Raw genomic sequence first — 22,333 nt, 5'->3', positions numbered from 1 at the left:
CCTGCATGTATCAGGATGTTCAATCCCTATGTCCACACTTCTACATCTGACCTCCACCAAGCTTCAGATTCCCATTCCAATCTTCCTGCTAATAATGTCATCAAAGGCCATCAATAATATAGGAAAAAATAAATCTGTTTAAAAGCAAACAAGTTAATTTTCCCTAAAAAAAATCTTTTTTTTTTTTTTTTTTTTTTGAGACGGAGTCTCGCTCTGTCGCCCCGGCTGGAGTGCAGTGGCCGGATCTCAGCTCACTGCAAGCTCCGCCTCCCGGGTTTACACCATTCTCCTGCCTCAGCCTCCTGAGTAGCTGGGACTATAGGAGCCCTCCAACTCGCCCGGCTAGTTTTTTTTGCATTTTTTAGTAGAGACAGGGTTTCACCATGTTAGCCAGGATGGTCTTGATCTCCTGACCTCGTGATCCGCCCGTCTCGGCCTCCCAAAGTGCTGGGATTACAGGCTTGAGCCACTGCACCCGGCCAAAAAAAATCTTTACTGTCCTATCACATTTAATATTAGCACTGTTCGCCAAGGCAGCAAGTCATGGTCAGTCAGTGTGCACCTTTGTCCCTTCCCCTTTGTCATCACAAATATCCATGTATTAGACCGGTGCAAAAGCACCAACCTAAGTTCCTAATATCTACAGACCCTAACGCTAAAATTGTTCTCCTCCCTATCCTTATCAGATTATCCCACTATCAGCTCTTGGTTGAGGACCCCGTTACACCACCCTTCTCCAGACCACTGCAATAGCTTTCTATGGCCTGCCTCCTCCAATTCCTAAGTCACCTTATATCTCAATACAATCATTTATCTAAAACTCAGCTTATCATGTTGTTCACTTGCTTGCAAACCCTACAAGGACACAACCACTGTGAATATCTTAGACATTATTTACTAAAGGTGAACACAGGATCCAGCAATGCTATTCTTAAGTAGAGCTCAGCAGGAGAATGTGCACGTATGTTCACCAAAGACAAGCACGTGAATGTTCACAGCAGCACGATCCATAACTAAAAACTGGGAATGACTCAAATGTCAGTAACAATAGGAAAAATAAACAAACCATGGAATGCTCATATAATGGAATACTAACTAGCAGGGGTTAACATTACATTTCACATTTCTGTAAAGGGCCAGATGGTACATTTTTAGGTTTTGAGGATCGTAGGGTCTCTGTCAAAACCGTTTACCCTGTGTGGTAGCCTGAAAGCAGCCACCGGCAATATATCAACAAGTAGGTGTGGCTGTGTGCCAGTAAAGATTTCTCTACAAAACAGGCAGTGGGCTGCATCCGGCCCACTGGCTGTGACTTGCTGAACCCGGCTATGCAGCAATGAGAATGAACAAACTGCAACTAATTCAACAAGGAAGACTCACACATAATGTTGGACAAAAGAAGCTATATTACTCCTTTATAAAATTTCAAAAATAGGCAAAACTAATTTATGAGGTTAGTAGCCAGAATAAGAGCTACCTTTGTGTTCATGATTATAGGGGTAAGCAGAGAGGGCAGTTAGAGACCAGAACAGGACACAGAAGGATAGTTCTTGGGGTTTTGGTAATGTTCTGTTTCTTGATCTGGGTGCTGGTAACACAGATGTATTCCACTTGCAGAAACGTATCAAGGTGTACAATTATGATATAGGTATTTTTCTACATATATTTCTACATATATTTCCTACTTCAAGAAAATTAATATTAAAAAATGAAAGAAGAACCTGCAAAGTCTCTCAAGCTCGGTCAGCCTTCACTCTTCAAGTTAAGGTTCTTAAGGCACACTCTGAACTCACCCTATACTTCTCCACCCCAGTATCTCTAACCACAATATTCACTGGCTTGGAATACTTCTCAGTCAGCTCCCACTGATAATTCAAGGTCAAATTCAAATACCAATTCCTTTACAAGGCCTTCCTTGATCCTTCTTTCTACTCCTATCCACACCACTTAGGATTTTTCCTGGTAAGAAAGGGTTATTCCATAGCACTGCATAATTCTATAATGACCAACTTTTATTTACAACTATAGCAATATTCATTTTACCCAACCTCTTCAACTATAACTATTTAAGGACAAAAACTCTGTATTACACATCTTTGAATAAGTCTCCACTATAACTTTCAGAGGATGGCTATTCCATTACTATTTTGGAATTATAATAAATCGAAGACAAACTATTACTGTCGTACTCACCAAAGAAATTATAAGCCCTAAAAGTTTAATTAAAAATATCTAGTTGAAGTGAACATTTCCTGAGAGGAGATCTTAAAAATGTAAATGATAGTAAAAAGAGTTCTCAAGTTACAAAATCCTTCCAGCCAAATCGAAGTGTAAAGACACATATTAAATATGTACTCACCTGAGGAATCTGTGTGCTCTTCCCACATCCCGTTTCACCAACAATCACCACTGTCTGATAATTTTCTATCAAGTATAAAATATGATTCCTAAGCTGAAAAAGAATAACACACCTTGTAAAAAGCCATACATTGTCTCAAAAGACCTAAACAACAATGATATTGAAACATTATGAAATGAGCTGTTTTCAAAGGAAAGTAAATTTTAAATAGAACTATCAAAATGTTTTTCTAACTCTCAGGTACTGTTGTTCCTCTCAGCATGAGCGAATACAACTGCAATCAAGTGTAACACCAAAATACATGCAGACGCCCTTTAACATTTTCACTTATAAGAAATCACAGGCCGGGCAGGGTGGCTCACGCCTGTAATCCCAGCACTTTGGGAGGCCAAGCGGGGTAGATCACAAGGTCAAGAGTTCAAGACCAGCCTGGCCAAAATGGTGAAACCCTGTCTCTACTAAAAATACAAAAATTAGCCGGGCACGGTGACAAGTGCCTGTAATCCCAGCTACTCGGGATGCTGAGGCAGAAGAATCGCTTGAACCCGGTGGGGGAAGGCTGCAGTGAGCAGATATCATGCCACTGCACTCCAGCCTGAGCAACAGAATGAGACTCTGTCTCAAAAAAATAAGAAATTATAGACATACTACTACATACAAGTGTACAAAGACATAAATATAAGCATACTCACTGCAGAGTTGTTTATAGTAGCCAAAAATTCAAACAGCCTAAATGTTGATCAACAAAAGTTGGTTAAATCAGTTATAAAATACTCCAATAATGGAGTAATTTGCAGTTATTAAGAACAGGAAATATCTATTTGTACTGATATGGGATGATCTACAAGATATGTTAAGAAAAGGAAGTAAGATGTAGAACAATGTGACTAATACACCAGTAATTGCATTTTTTTAAAGGGCAAACACGTTATCTACTTGTTTAGTTCTAGATTTATCTTTAACATCTTATAAGATCTCAACTGTACTTAAACTCTACTTTGCTTTGTATGAATAACGTATACCCTTCTTCTTACCATTTTAATTTTATCACCATTTCTCAACTCCTTGTTGCTTTTCTTTTTTTTCATTTGCTGTTTCATTTATGTTATCTTTTAAGTACAGTTGGGAGACAAAGAATAGTCAAGAAAAGGCCAAAATTAATAAACAGTAATTTCCTTTGTACTTGAGCATTTATTACATGTCAGGTATCTTGCTAAATGTTCTGCATGAATGACCTCATCTGGTCCTCATAACAGTCCTATGAGGTAGGTACTCCTGTTAGTCCCACGTCACAGATAAGGAAAAGCAGCTCAGAATGGAGAAGTGCTTCACCAAGTACATAAATGGTGAAGCTGGGGTGTGAACCCTGAAGTCTAGCTCCAGAGTCCAGACCCTTCATCACAGCTCAAACTGTGTCCCTCAGTGGTGAGAAAGCAATACTGAACCTGCCATCTCATCTCCTGACAGTCAGACCTGCTAACATTCATACATAGTGAATGAATTAGTCACTTGAGGAAGAAACCCAGAGACAGTCAGTTCACATGTGACTAAAATATTGGGAGCCACATAAAATTCCAAGTAAGGCAATCTGGCTAAATTAAGAAGGCTGCTGTTGCCTATCTATTTGGTGAAAGAACACATTAATAGAAGAGGAATTATCAGGACAGTCTAGCCAAAAGAACTCCCTGAGTATAAGAACTTGGCACCTTTTGGCTGCTCACACCTATAATCCCAGCACTTTGGGAGGCCGAGGCAAGAGAACTGCTTGAGCCCAGGGGTTCGTGACCAGTCTGAGCAACATAGGAAGACCCTGTCTGATTTATTGACAGACAGAGAGAGAAATAGAGATAGAGAGAGACAGAGAGACAGAGAACATGGCAACTTTCACCCAGCAACATCTAGGAGAAAGAAAGAGACACAGGTGCTGGTGGCCACACCTACTCAGGTCATTCCAGAGGCATCCTGTGGAGCAGGGAGAATTCACCCCTCATCAGGGGCTGTATGACATTTCTGTAACCTGTCTTGGCTCTGTACTTCCAGATTACAACTTGACTTCCCATGTGGATGTGCCAACAGGAAGAAAGTGTATATATCAACTGTGTCCATCTGTAGTGGAGAACTATCGCTAGCCATAAATGAACATGTTCTGAATGAATTCTAGTTTGCACTTTGGTCTCTTGTAGCTGAGTACGCATCTATTTCATGAGCACTAATAAAACCGAGCATCGGCCGGGCGCGGTGGCTCAAGCCTGTAATCCCAGCACTGTGGGAGGCCGAGACGGGCGGATCATGAGGTCAGGAGATCGAGACCATCCTGGCTAACACAGTGAAACCCCGTCTCTACTAAAAAAATACAAAAAACTAGCCGGGCGTAGTGGCGGGCGCCTGTAGTCCCAGCTAGTCGGGAGGATGAGGCAGGAGAATGGCGTAAACCCGGGAGGCGGAGCTTGCAGTGAGCTGAGATCTGGCCACTGCACTCCAGCCTGGGCGACAGAGCGAGACTCCGTCTCAAAAAATAAAAAAATAAAAATAAACCGAGTGTCTGGATGTGCACTTGGTAAGTACTAACCATACCAAAATCCTGTCACTGTCTGAGGAAGTCAGAGTATTAACTGATGTCTTCAGCAGAAACAACCTCATATTCCCAAGTAAACTTGTTTAAAGGAGTGTCTTTAAAAATAAAGCAGAAGTTGGCCATATGTTGGTAATCTGTTACACAGAAAGTAACTGCTATTTTCTCTACTTTTCTGTATGTCTGAAATTGTCTGTAATTGAAAGAAATAAAGGGGAAAAAAAAAGTCATTCTAATTCTTCCAGTTTCCCAGTATGTACGATGCAACTGAAAAAATCTTAAGAACTCTCAAGATTTACACGGTTAACTAAAAATTACATAGTATGAAATCATCCCTTACGATAAGGGTTTCTCTGAGCTCACTGTGTTCTAGAAAGAGGACATCATTCCCTTCAGTGGTGAGCATAAAGCTAATGCAGACATACGATTCAAGCCCACAGATCGATCACGATTATTTGACATACCTTGAATACTGGCAGCTTCTGTCTCTGCTGCTCTATGGAAAGGGCAGCATAAGGGTTGTAAACAACTGTTGTCCCAGAGTTTTCAGTCAGACTTTGTCTCTCTTCAGAGATGCTTACACCTGGCCCCTCTGTACCTGCAGCAGAAATGTTTTTTTCAGATTCTCTGATATGATGAACAGAAAAAGGTGTTAAGGTTACAAACTTTTGAAGATGAAGATATACAAGAGAAGCAATACTTTTTATCTCCAACTACTCGAAGGTATTCAACGTTAACTTTATGAAAGCATCCAGAAAAGTGCCTATGAGGAACCGAAAATCTTCCCTAAGAGCTTCACCACAGTGTCAAAAACAAACAATGATGGGGTCAGGCGCAGTGGCTCATGCCTGTAATCCTAGCACTTTCGGAGGCCGAGGCAGGCGGATTGCCTGAGCTCAAGTATTCGAGACCAGTCTGGGCAACAAGGTGAAACCCCACCGGTACTAAAATACAAAAAATTAGCCAGGCATGGCTGTGTGCACCTGTAGTCCCAGCTACTTGGGAGGCTGAGGCAGGAGAATTGCTTGAATCCAGGAGTCAGAGGTTGCAGTGAGCCAAGATTGCGCCACTGCACTCCAGCCTGGGTGACAGAGCAAGACTCTGTCTCCAAAAAAAAAAGAAAAAAGAAATGAGATGGCAGTCCCACTGGGCTCCAAAGTGGCCACCCAGAACTGTATATTACAGAGCACAGTGTCTTTAGGTCTGGCCTCCATGACCATGTTATTACTGAATTCTTAACAGAAGTGAAACAAACCCAATGGGAATTAGCTGAGGTAAAAGGATGAATCCTGTTACTGTAGGATGGCAATAAGGCTCAGAGATGACAGAAACTGGGCACTCAAAGCAGCCATGGCTTTCTCTTTCTCTCATCTTGGCACCTCTTGCAGGTTCCTTCCAGCCCCTTAGGTTGGCTACTCTACAGGAGCTGGAAACACAGCTGCCGGCAGTGCCAGGGTTCACGCTTACAACTCCTCTACCAACCATCCATCATTCATCCAGCAAGGACCAGCAAGGCTGGACCGAGGGCCCACTCCACGCCAGGCACTGCTCTAAGCACTGGAAACACTACAGTGAACAATACAGATGCCAGTCCTACCCTCATGGCGCTCACTTGCTTTTTTAATTCTTCCTCTTGGTGGAAGGTAACTTAGTGCATGAAGTGGTCATAAGTGTTATGGAGAGAAATAAAGACACCATAAGGGGGAATGGGAGTCCCAGGTATGTGTTGTAATGTGGGGTGGGGGAGGTTCTTTTACACTGGACAGGCAGACACTGACTTCTCCCAGCTTAGGTCCAATCCCCACCCCAATACAATCAACCATGGCCAGTGGAATGTGATGCGGTAAATGACAGTCCCCATTGCAACCATAGAATTGGGAGTGGATAGATGGGAAATGCTATTCCCAGAAACTGCCATGATGGGCAGATTAAACAAGAGATCTTCACCCCAGCTTCTTGCTAAGAACAATAACAAACCGGTGCTCATGATGGTGAAGAACAGGGAAGCCATATCCCATCCTGAAAACCTGTTGAAGGTTCCATACAGTTTTAGCTCAAACCAAATAAAATTCAGGAGAAATCTAAGTTTAAATTGCGTGATCAGCTTCCATAACTTTTCATGCTGATTTGCTGCTGTAACCCTAGGACAGAACTAGGAGTAATAAGTAAATGACACAGGGTTCAGAATTCAACTCAATGTAAGGAAGAAATTTCTAAAAGGTCACACCGTTCAGCACTGGAGTATGCTGCCTTGTAAATGAATAAAAATCCTCCCTAGATCAAACCCATGCTATACAGCCTCCTGCTGGGGCATTACAGTTACAATAACCAATAACTATCATTTCCTAGGTCTTCTGAACTCAGAATCTGTGATGCTATGTGAAAACACAGAAACTTTGTAACAAGAATACTCAGCTCAGTGACTTATTTTTACACTTTTTAGGGTTCTCAGATTGCTTCAACAATCTGATAAAGGCTATGAACTCCCTCTCCTAAAAAACACACCAGAATTTACCAGAATATAAAATTCTGGGGGTCCACAGAACCCCTAGAGCTAAGTTTAGAATCACTGACCCTTTAGATCTCTGACCCTTTTCCATTTACTTCCAGGAACACAGTTGTGTTTCAGAGGTTCAAGACTGCCAAAAATCAGGTAAGTGGGACAGTTATGTTGCTTTTGCGAAAATGTTGACCTTCCTTTCAACAAGATAAAAGATGGAACAGGATCTGGAACAACGCCTGTCCTCAAAAAGGCGGGCTTCCTTTCCTTTCTTTTCTTCCCTTCTTGTCACTACATCTTAATAATTCCTTGTAATTCTTACCCAAGAAAACAATTACAAAGAATACCTTATGCTCTTCTGCTGTTTTTGTACTGAATTCCTGCCTTTTCATACTATGTTTTAAACCTTCATGTCCTCTCTGGAATATTTAATATTTCAACGTGTCTTTTGTACTACTACATTCCTCCCTTGTCTCTAACCTACAGCCCAATCCATCTCTTCTGTTAGAAGCTCTTTTTTTTTGGAGAAGGAGTCTTTGTCGCTCAGGCTGGAGTGTAATGGCAAGATGCCGGCTCACTGCAACTTCCGCCTTCCGGGTTCAAGTGATTCTCCTGCCTGGGTATCCCGAGTAGCTGGGATTACAGGCACGCACCATGACGCCCAGCTAATTTTGTAATTTTAGTAGAGACAGGGCCTCACCATATTAGCTAGGCTGCTCTCAAACTCCCAACCTCAGGTGATCCACCTGCCTCGGCCTCCCAAAGTGCTAGTGAATTACAGGCATGAGCCACCGCACGCAGCCGAGCTCTTTTATAAGAACAGCTATGTCAGTTGATAAACAATGTATCTTCTCCTCATAAAAGACTTCCTTCAACCAAACCAGAACATCAGGGCTGCTTTCCCTCTATAAACACCCCTCTGCGGCTGCCTATGATTGATCTTTCCTTGAGAGTACGCTCTATGCTTAAGGGAGCAACACCTTCATAACTTTTGCAAACTATGAACATCTTCATTTCTCTATCTCAACAAGGCTGATATCCCCAATCCCACATTCCCTTTAACTCGGTTTTTAAAAATTTGAATGGTGGGTTATGAAATCAATGTAGTATGTCATACCAGTACTTTTTAAATAATGAAATAGAATAGAAAGCATCAGAGCACATTCCAGAAAGGAACACTGTCTATGACCAACTTTTTTGGTTATATATGTGTGCTAGATCACAACACAATATATTCCTTACCATGGGTCAAGTCAAAAAAAGCTTAAAAGCTATTGTTGTAAAGTTTTTGTCAAGCACATGGTCAACAATCATGAAATATTTATCAAATAGGCAAATGAAAATGGGTAGGCCCTTCTGATCCACATGTACTTGCAAATTAAGTAAAAGATTTTTGTAGAAAACTCTCAGGCCAGTCATACAAGGCCTTTAAGTCACACTCCTAAGGTAGAGACCACACTTAAGGTCCCCGGACATGCTATTGTTACAATGTTTTAAATCGTTCATTTAAAACAACACATAAAATTTTCCCATTCAGATCTGGATATCAGGCTTCTTAGGAAAAAAAAAAAGATTGGGCAACTCTGAACCCATATGATAACAATTAGGTGAACCCGAGTACAGCTCCCTATTTTAGAAAGCATACGTAAGCTCTACTGTAGATCTCCACTGTACATATCTATCCAGTGCATGCACCCTCTGCACACTCTGTGACTAGGAGTCACGGGCTCAGGACTACAGGATATGTTCATGATTCCAATGTCTAGCTTTATATCCAGCTTCAACCACCCCCCTGACTTTCACCTTGCATTTCCCACAACCTACTTCATATCTTGAATTTCCTCATTAAGAGTATTATTGTCATCACAGAGATACTGTGACTGTTTAATAAGATGTGTAAATGAAAGTGACTAACACAAAGCAAGGGCCCAATAACTGTGTACTAAAGCCATTTCCATGTCAACTAATAACAACGCAATTTACCTAGACCAGGGTTCTCAAATTTTGATGCATGCTGGAATTCCTTAGAGACTTTACAAAACACTGATGCCTGGCTCCTAGCCCTCCAAAGTTCTAATTTATTGGTGGGTGCAACTGGACATCAGGACTTTTCAGAGCTTCCCAAGTGATTCAACTATAAAGCAAAATTAGAGAATCACTAACCTAGACAGTCACCCAACCCAGAAATCTGAGTCATTACTGACTTCATCTTCTCTCACATCTTCCTCTAAAATGTCTCTCCAACAGGCCCCTACTCTAAGCTCCCAGATCAGAATTAAAGTTTTTTTTATTTTTATTTTTTTATTTTGTTTTGAGACAGAGTCTTGCTCTGTCGCCCAGGCTGGAGTGCAGTGGCATGATTTCGGCTCACTGCAAGCTCTGCCTCCCAGGTTCACACCATTCTCCTGCCTCAGTCTCCCGAGTACCTGGGACTACAGGCGCCTGCCACCACACCCGGCTCATTTTTTTGTATTTTTAGTAGAGACAGGGTTTCACCATGTTAGCCAGGATGGTCTCGATCTCCTGACCTCATGATCCGCCCGCCTCGGCCTCCCAAAGCGCTGGGATTACATGCCTGAGCCACCACGCCCGGCCGAATTAAGGTTTTTAACATCCCTCCTGGATTTCAGTAGTACCTTCTCTGTTATCTTTCTAAAGTAAATCTGATTTGTTCCTGCTAAAAAACAGTGAAGTCGGGCAGGGCCTGGTGGCTCATGCCTGTAATCCCAACACTTTGGGAGGCCGAGGTGGGTGGATCACAGGGTCAAGAGATCGAGACCATCCTGGCCAACGTGGTGAAACTGTCTCTACTAAAAATACAAAAATTAGCTGGGTGTGATGGCACACACCTGTGTCCCAGCTACTCAGGAGGCTGAGGCAGGAGAATCACTTGAACCCGGATGGTGGAGGTTGCAGTGAGCCGAGATTACGCCACTGCGCTCCAGCCTGGATGGCTGAGCCAGACTCTGTCTCAAAAAAAAAAAAGAAAGAAAGAAAAGAAAGGAAAGAAAGGAAAGAAAGGAAGAAAGGAAGAAAGAAAGGAAGGAAGAAAGGAAAGAAAAGAAAGGAAGAAAGGAAGAAAACAAAAAAAAGTGAAGTCTAAATGTTTTAACTTGTCATTAAGACCTTTCACAATGAGGCCCCTACCTACTTTTCTAGCTTCATCTCCTGTCATACCCCAAAATATACCCTAGCACTTAACACCATCACACTGCTCTGTTATTTTGGCTTTCTGGACATTCTAAAGGCACAAATTCCATTCTGCCTTTGTTCATGCTGCACCCTTTGCTCTGAGTTCCATTTCTCTATGAAACAAAACCTCTTTCATCCTTTAATGTTCACCCCAAAAATACCACCTTAATGAAGTATTTCTTATCCATACATTCAACTTTCCCTCTCTCTTCCATACTTTCATATAATTATAATAGTAACCTATCTAGTGCCAAGATCCTTTTGTGTGTTATTTTCATTTAATCCTCACAACAACACTGTGGGTAGGTATTACGCCCAATTTACGGATGGAGTAACTGAGACTTTGAGAATTTAAGAGACTATCAAGTCATCAAATAGTAAGTGGCAGACACAATGGGCACTGCAGTCTGACTCTAGAGCTCATCTTTACCACCACCTTACTCTGCCTCATTGTAAAATCTCTTCTAGAGGACATCTTACTTTATATTCAATTAAGAGAGAGAGCGTAACTTGAGAGCAGAGCCCTGAGCATCTATATTTGTCTCTTGAACGCAGGATTAGGTTTTCAATAAGTGTACCCTCAATGGATGAACTAAAATAATGAAATAGAACTCTTAGAGTAATTCCACGTTCTTTAACCAAAATAGTATTCTGGTCTCATTTCAAACAGTTCATTTAGTTCTTTATTACACCTACCACTTTCACCTGTTACTAAAAGTGTGAACAAATTAAAAGTATTCATTACTTAGTAAGTTCCTAGTTTTTGGATGCAAGTAAAACTCAGGATGGATAATTGCCTGATGACTTAAAATGCTGAATCATAAAACTGTCAAGTGACAAACAACAAATTTTTAAAAAGCATTAAACACATCTCTTGCTTGGGTTTATCTCTCACATCAACATATGCATGGTCAGAATTTCAGGGAACCACTGAAAAATTAAAAGCTTTGCTTATATTACATTCTTGGTGTCATTTCATTTTTGCTGCAATATACTTTGCACATCCAGACCTGCAGGGGTGCAGGTGGTGGAAAAAAATCAAGCTGGTAGCTGTAATTGAAAAACTTTTGTTTTTTACAAGAAACTGATTGCAGAGAGGAAGTAATGCATCTAGTATGGTCTGGCATATACAAATTCAATAAAAACCTGATTAATGAGTAAATGTCAAGACAAAACAAGCAAAGCATTTTGTGATTGTGATTCGTGTTAGTTTATAAGAGAGGAAGTGGTTGGCAGCCAATATGAAGGAGTGTTCCCTTTTCTAGTAGACATTCGGAGTGGACAACAATTATCCTAAAAGAAAATAATACACTCTCCCTTTTTTTGAGCATTTATTCTAAGTCTGACAACGCGTTGTGCTTGTCTTCTAAGCCCACAGGATAGAAGCTATTGTTCTGCCCACTTTACAGGTAAGGAGATCATGGCTCACAGGCGTTAAGTTACTCGCCCAAGGTCACCCTACTACTACAAGGCAGAGACGAAAATTCGAACCCGGACAGTCTGACTCCATAACTTGGGCTTGCAAGCCCTGAGCAGCGAGCAGCATTGTCTATCGGGCCCCAACGCAACCCCAGGGCGGTAACGAGACACGAGGGGGAGCTTTAGTATTCCCCATCTCGCGGGGTGGGCAGGACAAGCATCAGTAACGAGGAAGACGAGGCCCGAGGAGGCTGGACCACTTTAACAAGGTCACAGAGAGTTTCTGCTCACGCTAGGGGAGCACACCCGAATCCCTTGGGGCCACTGGGGAGCCTGAGCCAGAGTCCCCCCCCGCACAGAGGCGGCAGCGCCCAGCTCGCCGAGGTCAGGCCTGCGAGCAGGTCTGCTGGCCCCAGGGCGCCGGTCGCGGCGCCAAGACCGAAGTCAGGCCGCCGCATCTGCCCAGCGTTCCACCAAAGGCCTTACCGGGTCGCCAGAACTTCACCGGTCCCACGGGCGCAGCCATGCTGGGGTAAAAGGTCACAAGGCTGGCTCCACCCCACCGCCGTGCGCTAGGCCCCCAGGGCACGGGGGGCGTGGCCCCCGAAGAGCCGCTGCCCAGGCGCATCGGTCCGTGTGACGGCCACGCCCCCATGGCTACCGCCCTCGTCTGAACCACGTGACCCGCCGCTCCGTTCAGGCGAGCGCACCAGCCCCGCCCCCGAGCCCACGTGACCCTGCTCAGCCATTGTGGAGAAAAAGGCGCGCTCCTCTGCTTCCCTGGTTAACGTGCAGGGTGGGTGCTGCAGGTCATCTAGGTGCGTGGCGTGGCCTGGATGGCGGCTGCACACCTCTCTCCCAAACCGGAGAGGACTGCTGGCCCGAGAGTGGAACCTTGCACGCAGTGGGCGTTGAAGCAGTGCTTTCTGGATTAAATAGGAAATACTGATGTTACCAGCTACCCCAACTTGCCGACTTCTGTTTTATTCTCAATTTCAAATTGAAGGGTAGTAATAGGAACTACCTCGTGGGTTGGATTTGTCAGTAAATATTGGGCGCCTGCTGTGGGCCCAGGTACTGCGGCACAGTGCCACAAATAAAACAGTGTGAAATGATATGGAAGTCTTCAGGGACCGTGAGGAAAAAACGGAAAAACGGACTGGGGGTGGGGTGGAGCGAATGGGTTGGAAGAAGAGACTAAAAATGGGTAGATAAATTAAGGTAGTCCACTAACTCAGTGCTTCCTCCAATCTGATGCCCTTGAGTCAAATGCTTGTTGAAAACACAGATTCTAGGCCTCGATCCAATTCTTAATCGATGTCCTGGAGCATAGCCTGGGAACCTGCATTTTAAGAAGCTCCTGAATTCTTAGGATTAACAAATTTGGGAAAGACTAATCCATCCGAGGAAAGGTGAGGTCAAAGAAAAAAAAATTACAGTAATCCAAAGGAGCGCTAAGGAGGGGTGATGAGCTCAAGTGGAGGAAATGACTTTCTAAGTAGGCAACTAATTGGAAGTGAGAGGCTTCAGAATCTATGCATTTTTAAAGCTGTGAAGAAAATTTTGAATTCTTTGAAATAAGTGGCATCATTACGGCAAGAGCAAGGGCTTTTGTGGACAGCCAGTCCAGACTTGGAATCCTAACTTTGCCATTTCCTAGCTCCTAGCTGTCATTTAATTTTAGTTGTAAATGAGGTTTAAAGAGGTATTAATGAGATAACATGTAAAGTACCTAACAGTGCAAAACATAGCAGGCACTGAATCAATGTTAGCTCTCATTACCTCAACTCAAACAGAGCGAATCCACCAGGGGGAAAAAATCTGAATTTACTTGCATAGGTTCGTTTAACAATCTCCTTTGATTTATCTTTATAGTAATTAACATAGGGACTCAATACCTGTTAATCCCTCTGCCTAGAATTCTCCATCCATCCTTTAAATTATCCCTTAAAGGGCCAGCTCTAAATTATCTATCCAACTTAAACATTCCTCTTGTAGTCTAGGAACCTGTATTCTCGCTTTTGTGAGAAAAGTGACCTGTAGTTTCCCTGCCGCCACTATTACACAGGGAAATTACTGAGGACGAGGACCATGTCACATTCACATTCGTAGCCCAATAACAAGTGCCTATTGAGTAATGTATAGATAAACATCATGCTTTAGGTTTAGTTTTAGTTCTTCATGACATTGATTTTTCCTTGTTTAATTTTTGTCTTATTTTTACTACCAGCCCAAATATGGAAACCAAGGTTTATACATGAATATAAGGCAAAATGAAATAAATGCCACTTTTAAGATTATTTCATGGCCGGGCACGGTGGCTCACACCTGTAAACCCAGCACTTTGGGAGGCCAAGGCAGGCAGATCAACTGAGGTAAGAGTTCAAAACCAGCCTGGCCAACATGGCGAAATTCCGTCCCTACTAGAAATACAAAAAAATTAACCGGGTGTGGTGATAGGCACCTGTAATCCCAGCCACTTGGGAGGATGAGGCAGGAGAATCGCTTGAACACGGAAGGCAGAGGTTGCAATGAGCAGAGATCTGCCACTGCGCTCCAGCCTGGGTGACAGAGTGAGACTCCTTCTCAAAAAAATTTAAAAAAAAATAAATTAACTTCTCTATTTTATCTATTACTCATATAATGAAACCTTCCTGTTTATGAAGATATGGTAAATTGGCCATGCCTGTATTATTGGATCATAATCTTTTTTCTTTTTCAGATAGAGTCTTGCTCTGTTGCCTAGGCTGGCATGCAGTGGTGAGATCTCATCTCACTGCAACCTCCCCGCCCCCCGGGTTCAAGTGATTCTCTTGCCTCAGCCTCCTGAGTAGCTGGGACTACAGGCACGCACCACCACGCCCGGCTAATTTTTGTATTTTTAGTAGAGACGGAGTTTCCCCGTGTTGGCCAGGCTGGTCTCGTGGATCATAATCTTAAAGCTGGAGGAGACCATACATAACACCTCACCTGAATTTCTTGTCTTACAGGAAAGTGAGGTACATGGAAGTTAAAAGGACTTGGTCAGAATCAATGAGTTAATTTAGTATCAGAACTAAAACTAGAACTCGGGCTTTCTAATTCCCAGGCCAGTGTTTGCTCAACCACATGGGCCTTTTAAAATCATTAGAGCTACACTCTCCTAGAAGAAAATTAGTTCATCTGCCTTAGAAAGTTCTCAAAGTCCAACTCTCCCCAAAGGGTTATTTTTGCCTACACAGACTTCTGTTAGAGAAAACACTTAAGTAGTAACCTACATGTTGATGTTGTGGTTTTATTTCCACAAATTAGGAATGGTCTCAACAGATTCTTAGTCTTCCTAATTATTTTCAGAAAGAATGGGCTAAAATAACCGCCCTAAAATTAAAACTGATATTTCTTGAGATAGCATCCAGAATTTATTTAGTTCATTGCCAACGATTCCATAAAAGTGTAATCATTTTGTTACATAAAGGTGTATTTTGCAACTTCCAAATGATAAGCTTTCCAGAAAGATAGTGTTCCTCAAAATCATGTTACAATATGGAAGTTTTTCTGTGCCCATGATAAAGGGTATTTTTTGCTTGGAAATATTTCCAGACTAAACTTATTGATCATGTTCAGGAAGGCATAGAATTTAGGGTTTTCATTTTTATATCAGTTAAGACGTTTATGGATATAAGTGATAGAAAATCCAACCTAACCTCTCCTAAGCAGAAATGGCTCATATAAACTAAAAAGTCTGGCTGGGCACAGTGGCTCACACCTATAATCCCAGCACTTTGGGAGGCTGAGGCGGGTGGATCACCTGAGGTCAGGAGTTCGAGACCATCTTGGCCAACATGGTGAAAGCCAGGCTCTACTAATAATACCAAAATAATTAGCCAGGCATGGTGGTGCACGCCTGTAATCCTAGCTACTCGGGAGGCTGAGGAAGGAGAATTGCTTGAACCCGGGAGTCAGAAGTTGCAGTGAGCTGAGATCACACCATTGCTCTCCAGCCTGGGCGACAAGAGTGAAACTCTGTCTCCAAAAAAAATTAAAAATAAAAATAAGGCCAGGTGTGATGGCTCATGCCTGTAATCCCAGCACTTTGGGAGGCCAGGGCGGGCGGATCATGAGGTCAGGAGATCTAGACCATCCTGGCTAACACGGTGAAACCCCGTCTCTACTAAAAATACAAAAAAAAAAAAATAACCGGGCATGGTAGCGGCACCTGTAGTCCCAGCTACTCAGGAGGCTGAGGCAGGAGAATGGCGTGAACCCGGGAGGCGGAGCTTGCAGTGAGCTGAGATCGTGCTGCTGCACTCTAGCCTGGGCACAGAGCGAGATTCTGTCTCAAAAATAAAATAAAATTAAAATAAAATAAAATAATAAAAAGTCCAAGAGTAGTTCTGACTTGAGACGCAGCTGCATCAAGATTCTTTCTGATCATATTGATCCACCTTCTGCTGATTCAGGTGTAACATGGTAACAAAGTGGCCATGCCAGTTTTAGCCACCACATCCTCTTAAGCATTAAACCTCTTTGAAAATTCCTTGGCAAAGTATTCCTGACAGGCCATGTATCCACCCCTAAATCAATCACTAAGCCAGGGAATCTAATGTACTAATTGACTTAGGCCTTGGTCCCACGTTCCACATCCAGGGTCAGGTTAGGTCAGCTTCAGCAGAACCACGTGGACTGAGAGTTGGAAACAGAACGGTTCCTCAGAGGGAAATCTGAGGGTGAGATTACCAGAGGATGAATGGTTGAATGAATGAAGCAAAAATAATAGATGTCCATTGCAACCATCCATGTATCCACTTGCTACAACTGTTAGCTTCCTAAGAAAAACACTAACTGCCCTTTGGTTGCCACCATCAAGCTAGATGAGAGGCAGCCATCCCCCAGACTGAAAAGTGGTGGTCCTTTGCAGAATTGCTTTACTAAATTGCATTATATCAGGATTTTCCCGAGTCTAAGGTGCAGTCTTCCACAACTTGTTGTAACATATGTAAACCTGTCTGGTTTGTTGGTTTGCACACAAATGATCACGTTCACACAGTTATTAGCATAAGCACAAGTGCTGATGCAGCTTCAAAGATTTGGGTACAGAGTTGTGGAAAGATCCACTGGAAAGGATTCGGCAGCCAGAGGAGCCTCTGTCTCTTTGGCCTGAGGGACACACAATTCTGTGAAGTTGGGTGAATTGGGGATGGCCTCCTTAGGTCTGCGAGGTGCTTTCTGTATAGGATGACTATATACTTTAATGTTCAAACTGGGACACTTTTGAGAATAAAAGGAGGTGTTAACCAGATGGGACTTGGGGATAAGAGGCACCAACTGGAACTCTGCCAGGCAAACTGGGGCATACATCTAGGTGTGTGTGTAAACTTAGCCTAACAATGTTGATCTAAACATATTCAACATAAGGTATGTAGTCCATGCTCACAGAATACACCTGAATACATTCACCTCATTTATTGCTTCAGACAACTGCCCCTGCAGAGTTCAGGGTACGGGCATGCCTCAGAGTATCTGTCATTGTTTATTATCGGAATGTGATTACCAGAATGTCATTTTTATAAGTATCATTTTTAGAAAAAGATCCTTGAAAGAAATTCTCATCTTAGCACCCGGAACAATTTTGTTGTTTTAGAGATAGGGTCTCACTCTGTCACCCAGGCTGGAGGGCAGTGGTGCCATCACAGCTTACTACTGCCTCGTCCTTCCTGGCTCAAGCCATTCTCCCGCCTCAGCCCTCCAAATACCTAGGACTACAGGCACATGCCACCATGGGGAATAATTGTCCTTTCTGTATCTGGATTTACTTTAATCTTCAGGACACTGTGAATGGTGTGTCTGACCAGGTTTCTCTGTCTTCACTATTGGAAAGCTTAAACATGTGGCCTCATGAAGTAGGTGTGTATGTCATGGTGTGCTCTTCAAGCCTCATTCCAGACTCCACTTTGCATCCCTCACTCTTGGGTTTCCTTTATGTAACTTTTCATTTACACAACCTTGTACCCTAGCTTTTCTTGTCAGTCACTTTAAGTCCCGTAAGTAAACGACAGATACTCCCCAGCCCAACTGCCTACAGAGGTGGGGTGGCCGGCCACCTCTTCAGTTGATTCCTTTAAGTTTAATAGGAGAATGTCAACCCTGCATGGATCAACCTCTAATTCAAACAAACCATCGGGGGAAAAAATTAGACAACTGAATTTAAACACTGAATGTTTATTTGATAAGTTTCTATCAAAGTTGTTTAGGTGTGACAGTGGTAGAGTGGTTATGTTTTCTTTTTTGTTGTTTTTTGAAATGGAGTCTTGGTCTGTCACCCAGGCTGGAGTGCTCACCACCACCTCCACCTCCCAGGTTCACACCGTTCTCCTGCCTCAGCCTCCCGAGTAGCTGGGACTACAGGCACACACCACCATGCCCGGCTAATTTTTGTATTTTTAGTAAAGACGGGGTTCACTATGTTGGCCAGGCTGGTCTTGAACTCCTGACCTCGTGATCTGCCTGCCTCGGCCTCTCAAAGTACTGGGATTACAGGCATGAGCTGCCACGCCTGGCCCTGGTTATGTTTTCTAAAACAGTTATCTTTTAGATATATATGCTGAAATATTTACAGCTAAGTCTGCTATGGCCAAATCTGACAGTAGACAGAGGAATATAATTTTCTCCCGGGGAGGGATAACAAATATTTTTGAACTACATAGGCTGCAATACTCACCCCCGGCTCCCCTGAGAGTGGAACCAGTAATCAGCATTTTAAATGCAAGCACCCAAGCACCCCAAGACTGATGCAGGTGGTCCTCAGATCTCACTTTGAAAAACTCTGCCCTATAAATGATACTTTCTGGACTCGACTCCAGAAAAACTGCTTACTCTGAGAGACTGAGGCATTTTCTTGGGACTCCATGTATCTCTTGCTCTTATTTCTAATTGTTGGCCACACTTTCAGAGAATAAAGATTTTGAGTCCTGCTCCACAAAAAGAGCACTCTGTGGTCAGGTAAGTTTGTGGTAGGCCATATACCTGCCCTGCTCTGAGAAATTCACTGTGATCATTACTTCAGAGCTCTGAATAGTCCTGCATTAAAGAACCTTGTTTAAATTTATTTGGCCCAGTTTCTCACACTAAACACAGACCCTTTGTTATGTAATCCTATTAATAGTTCCCTAGAACATTGAGTTAAAATTTCAAACTGCATTAAAATACATTATCACAAGCTGGGTGCAGTAGCTCATGCCTGTAATCCCAGCACTTTGAGGGACTGAGGCAAGAGGATCACTTGAGCCCAGGAGTTTAAGAGCAGCTTAGGCACCATAGTGAGACCCCGCCTTTGCAAAAACAAAAACAAAAAAGTGAGCTGTGATTGTGCCACTGAGCTCCAGCCTGAGCAACAGAACAAGACTGTTTCAGAAACAAACAAAAAGAATTATTACAGATTAGGACTTTGTACTTACATTTGTTAATGAGGCTGTTTTAATTTTCCATTCACCATTGCAGTAACTGCCATTTCTCAAGGTACACTCTCTCCTGCCTCCATACTCCATGTAAAGAAATAGTTGGCTGCGGGGCTTTTTATCCTGGCTGAGAGGAACCTGCGGCCAGCGTGGCTGGCTGGTTTTGCCATTAGCGGGGGCCTTTCCTGAGGACGGCGTACAGAGTGTGGGGAATGAAGGATGGCAGCACGCCGTGCATTAGATCTCAGTGGCACACTTTACATTGAAGATGCAGCTGTGCCAGGCGCACAGGAAGCTCTTAAAAGGTTACGTGGTGCTTCTGTATTCGTTAGGTTTGTGACCAATACGACCAAAGAGAGCAAGCAAGACCTGTTGGAAAGGTTGAGAAAATTGGAATTTGTTATCTCTGAAAATGAGATATTCACATCTCTGACTGCAGCCAGAAGTTTATTAGAGCAGAAACAAGTCAGACCCATGCTGCTAGCTGATGATCGGGCACTACCTGATTTCAAAGGAATACAAACAAGTGATCCTAATGCTGTGGTCATAGGATTGGCACCAGAACATTTTCATTATCAAATTCTGAATCAAGCATTCCGGTTACTCCTGGATGGAGCACCTCTGATAGCAATCCACAAAGCCAGGTATTACAAGAGGAAAGATGGCTTAGCCCTGGGGCCTGGACCATTTGTGACTGCTTTAGAGTATGCCACAGATACCAAAGCCACAGTCGTGGGGAAACCAGAGAAGACGTTCTTTTTGGAAGCATTGCGAGGCACTGGCTGTGAACCTGAGGAGGCTGTCATGATAGGAGATGATTGCAGGGATGATGTTAGTGGGGCTCAGGATGTTGGCATGCTAGGCCTCTTAGTAAAGACTGGGAAATACCGAGCATCAGATGAAGAAAAAATTAAACCACCTCCTTATTTTACTTGTGAGAGTTTCCCTCATGCTGTGGACCACATTCTGCAGCACCTGTTGTGAAGCAATGTGTGCATCTGAAGCAACTTGAAACGCAGTTTCTTATTGTCTGGAATGAATCCCTGACCAACTCAGTGCCAGCATCGGTAGACACACACCAGTCAGTGCTGATCGCTTTTTAACCCTCTTTTGTTGTGCGTTAATTAGAAAGAAAGGTATTGAATTGCGGCCAGCCAGTAAGCCTTGCTAATCTCTTTTATTTTGTAACTGAAGATGAGACCCAAAGAAAGGGAAAGCTGAAATTTTGTGCCATTCCTTTTAAAATATTCATCAGGTTAGGCAGGGCTGGGAGGGAGAAGCTACCACAGGGAAGAGTGTTGTTTGCTGTCTCCTCACTGGAAAATAGGGAGATTTCAGACTGTGAAGAAAGTTGAATGGTGGTTTTCTTAAATTACAAAGTAATGTATTAAAAGGTGCATTAGGCTGTAGTTCTAATATTGAGTTCAACTGTGAAATCCATCAGATGTGCCAAATGGAGAAGACAGAAAGTAACAAAGAGAATTGTCCTTTAGCCCAAGTGATACAGTGAATTTGCTTTAATAGATGTTGAAAACTAAGTTTTCTACTGTATTCCCAGCATGGGTGACTTTTTTTTCTCTTCATTAGCCAGATATGACTAATTTAAATTAAGAACCAGATTTTAATTTAAAATAATACTTCCATTAATAACCTATTCATTGCAGATACCTATTATACTGTGTAACAATTGTTTTGGAAATTTTATGTAAAATTATAACTCAGTATTTTACAGATGTTTTAATTAGACATTGTTATTAACAGGAGCAGTGCAGAAACTAGAATCAAGCCTTGTAATGTCTTATAGACCATGCATTTTTGAAGTTAGTGTCCACTAGGGTCCTATTAACTGTACATTTGCAAGATTTCATTATTTTTGCCTCTGACACTATGGGAAAAAATTTTTAGAAGCTATTGGGACAGATTCAAGCTTTTATGTACTTGGTTACTACAGCTGTAAAATGAAATCTCGTCTTGTAGCATGGATTATTCTTCTCATGTTAAACCCACCAAAATGAAGGGGACTAAACAGGTAATGATTTTCCTAGTGCATTTGCATACTGTGACAATCCTGGGCCTTGCAATAGTTTTACAGGGCTCTTGGGCATTGAATTATTAGGATGTAATTGCACATCATTGTAGTGTTCATCTTATTGAAGCTCACTCTGATGTTAATGAGCTTCGGGTTTTAATGCTTGTTTAGACATCAGCAGTGTTGGATGGGAGGGAACAAAGCTAAATAAATGGTAGTTTGGTGAAAAAAAAAAAAAGAAATAGTCGTATAATAGAGTACTGCACTTAGAATCTAGAAACCTGTGTTTAAATTCTTGTGTCACCATTTACAAGCCATGCCATCTTGAATATGCTACTTAATCAGAGCCTCAGTTTCATCTGAAAATTGGAAATAACAGCTATCTAACCTGCATAGCTCTCTGCTACATTGCTGCAAAGATCAAAGATGACACATATGAAGTGACCAAAGTTTGGAAGATGATTTCAAGTAACAATATGTTTACTCCAGGCTTAGCTCAGAGTTGCTTCTAAGGAGACATGGATCAATTTCCTTACATTTGCTTTACAGCCACAGATTACAGCACTAACCCACTAAATAACCTGACCATCCTAAGGGAGTCCTGGCACAGGCGTGAGTGTAGGGGCACTCGTGATCCAAGTACATCAGCAGTTTATGTGGCAGATGCCTTTCCCTGCTGTAGATCTTGTTTGCTGTAGCTAAGTCAGGAGAGGGAGGAAGCCATTATTTAACTCTCTTCCCTTTTGTCTGTCCATGAGAATGAGACAAAAACAGGATTCCACAGCCATACCAATCCTGATTAGCAGGGTGTAGAAACCAGTTACATTGC

At 42.6% G+C, this 22,333-nt stretch overlaps 1 protein-coding gene and 1 pseudogene across 2 annotated transcripts in view; one reads left to right on the top strand and one right to left on the bottom strand.

The window, feature by feature from the left end:
* Window positions 1-12,633, bottom strand: part of DHX35 (DEAH-box helicase 35) — a 79,048-nt gene extending 66,415 nt beyond the window's left edge. Inside the window, exons 1-3 of the mRNA XM_023227948.3 lie at window positions 12,529-12,633; window positions 5,396-5,529; window positions 2,360-2,452 (exon numbers count right to left, since the gene is read on the bottom strand). Of these exons, the coding sequence (XP_023083716.1) occupies window positions 2,360-2,452; window positions 5,396-5,529; window positions 12,529-12,568 (267 nt within the window). The 5' untranslated portion in view covers window positions 12,569-12,633. The remainder of the gene's footprint in view (window positions 1-2,359; window positions 2,453-5,395; window positions 5,530-12,528) is intronic.
* Window positions 12,634-19,586: 6,953 nt separating this feature from the next.
* LOC111553276 lies at window positions 19,587-20,781 on the top strand (annotated as a pseudogene). The gene has a single exon (XR_002734880.3). The product of XR_002734880.3 is annotated as a haloacid dehalogenase-like hydrolase domain-containing protein 2 pseudogene (transcript).
* The last annotated feature ends 1,552 nt before the right edge of the window (window positions 20,782-22,333 follow it).

Source organism: Piliocolobus tephrosceles, chromosome 20, assembly GCF_002776525.5.
Source record: "Piliocolobus tephrosceles isolate RC106 chromosome 20, ASM277652v3, whole genome shotgun sequence".
Lineage (NCBI taxonomy): Eukaryota > Metazoa > Chordata > Mammalia > Primates > Cercopithecidae > Piliocolobus > Piliocolobus tephrosceles.
Note: the sequence above shows the minus strand (reverse complement) of the source record. Positions and strands in the feature narration are given on the sequence as shown.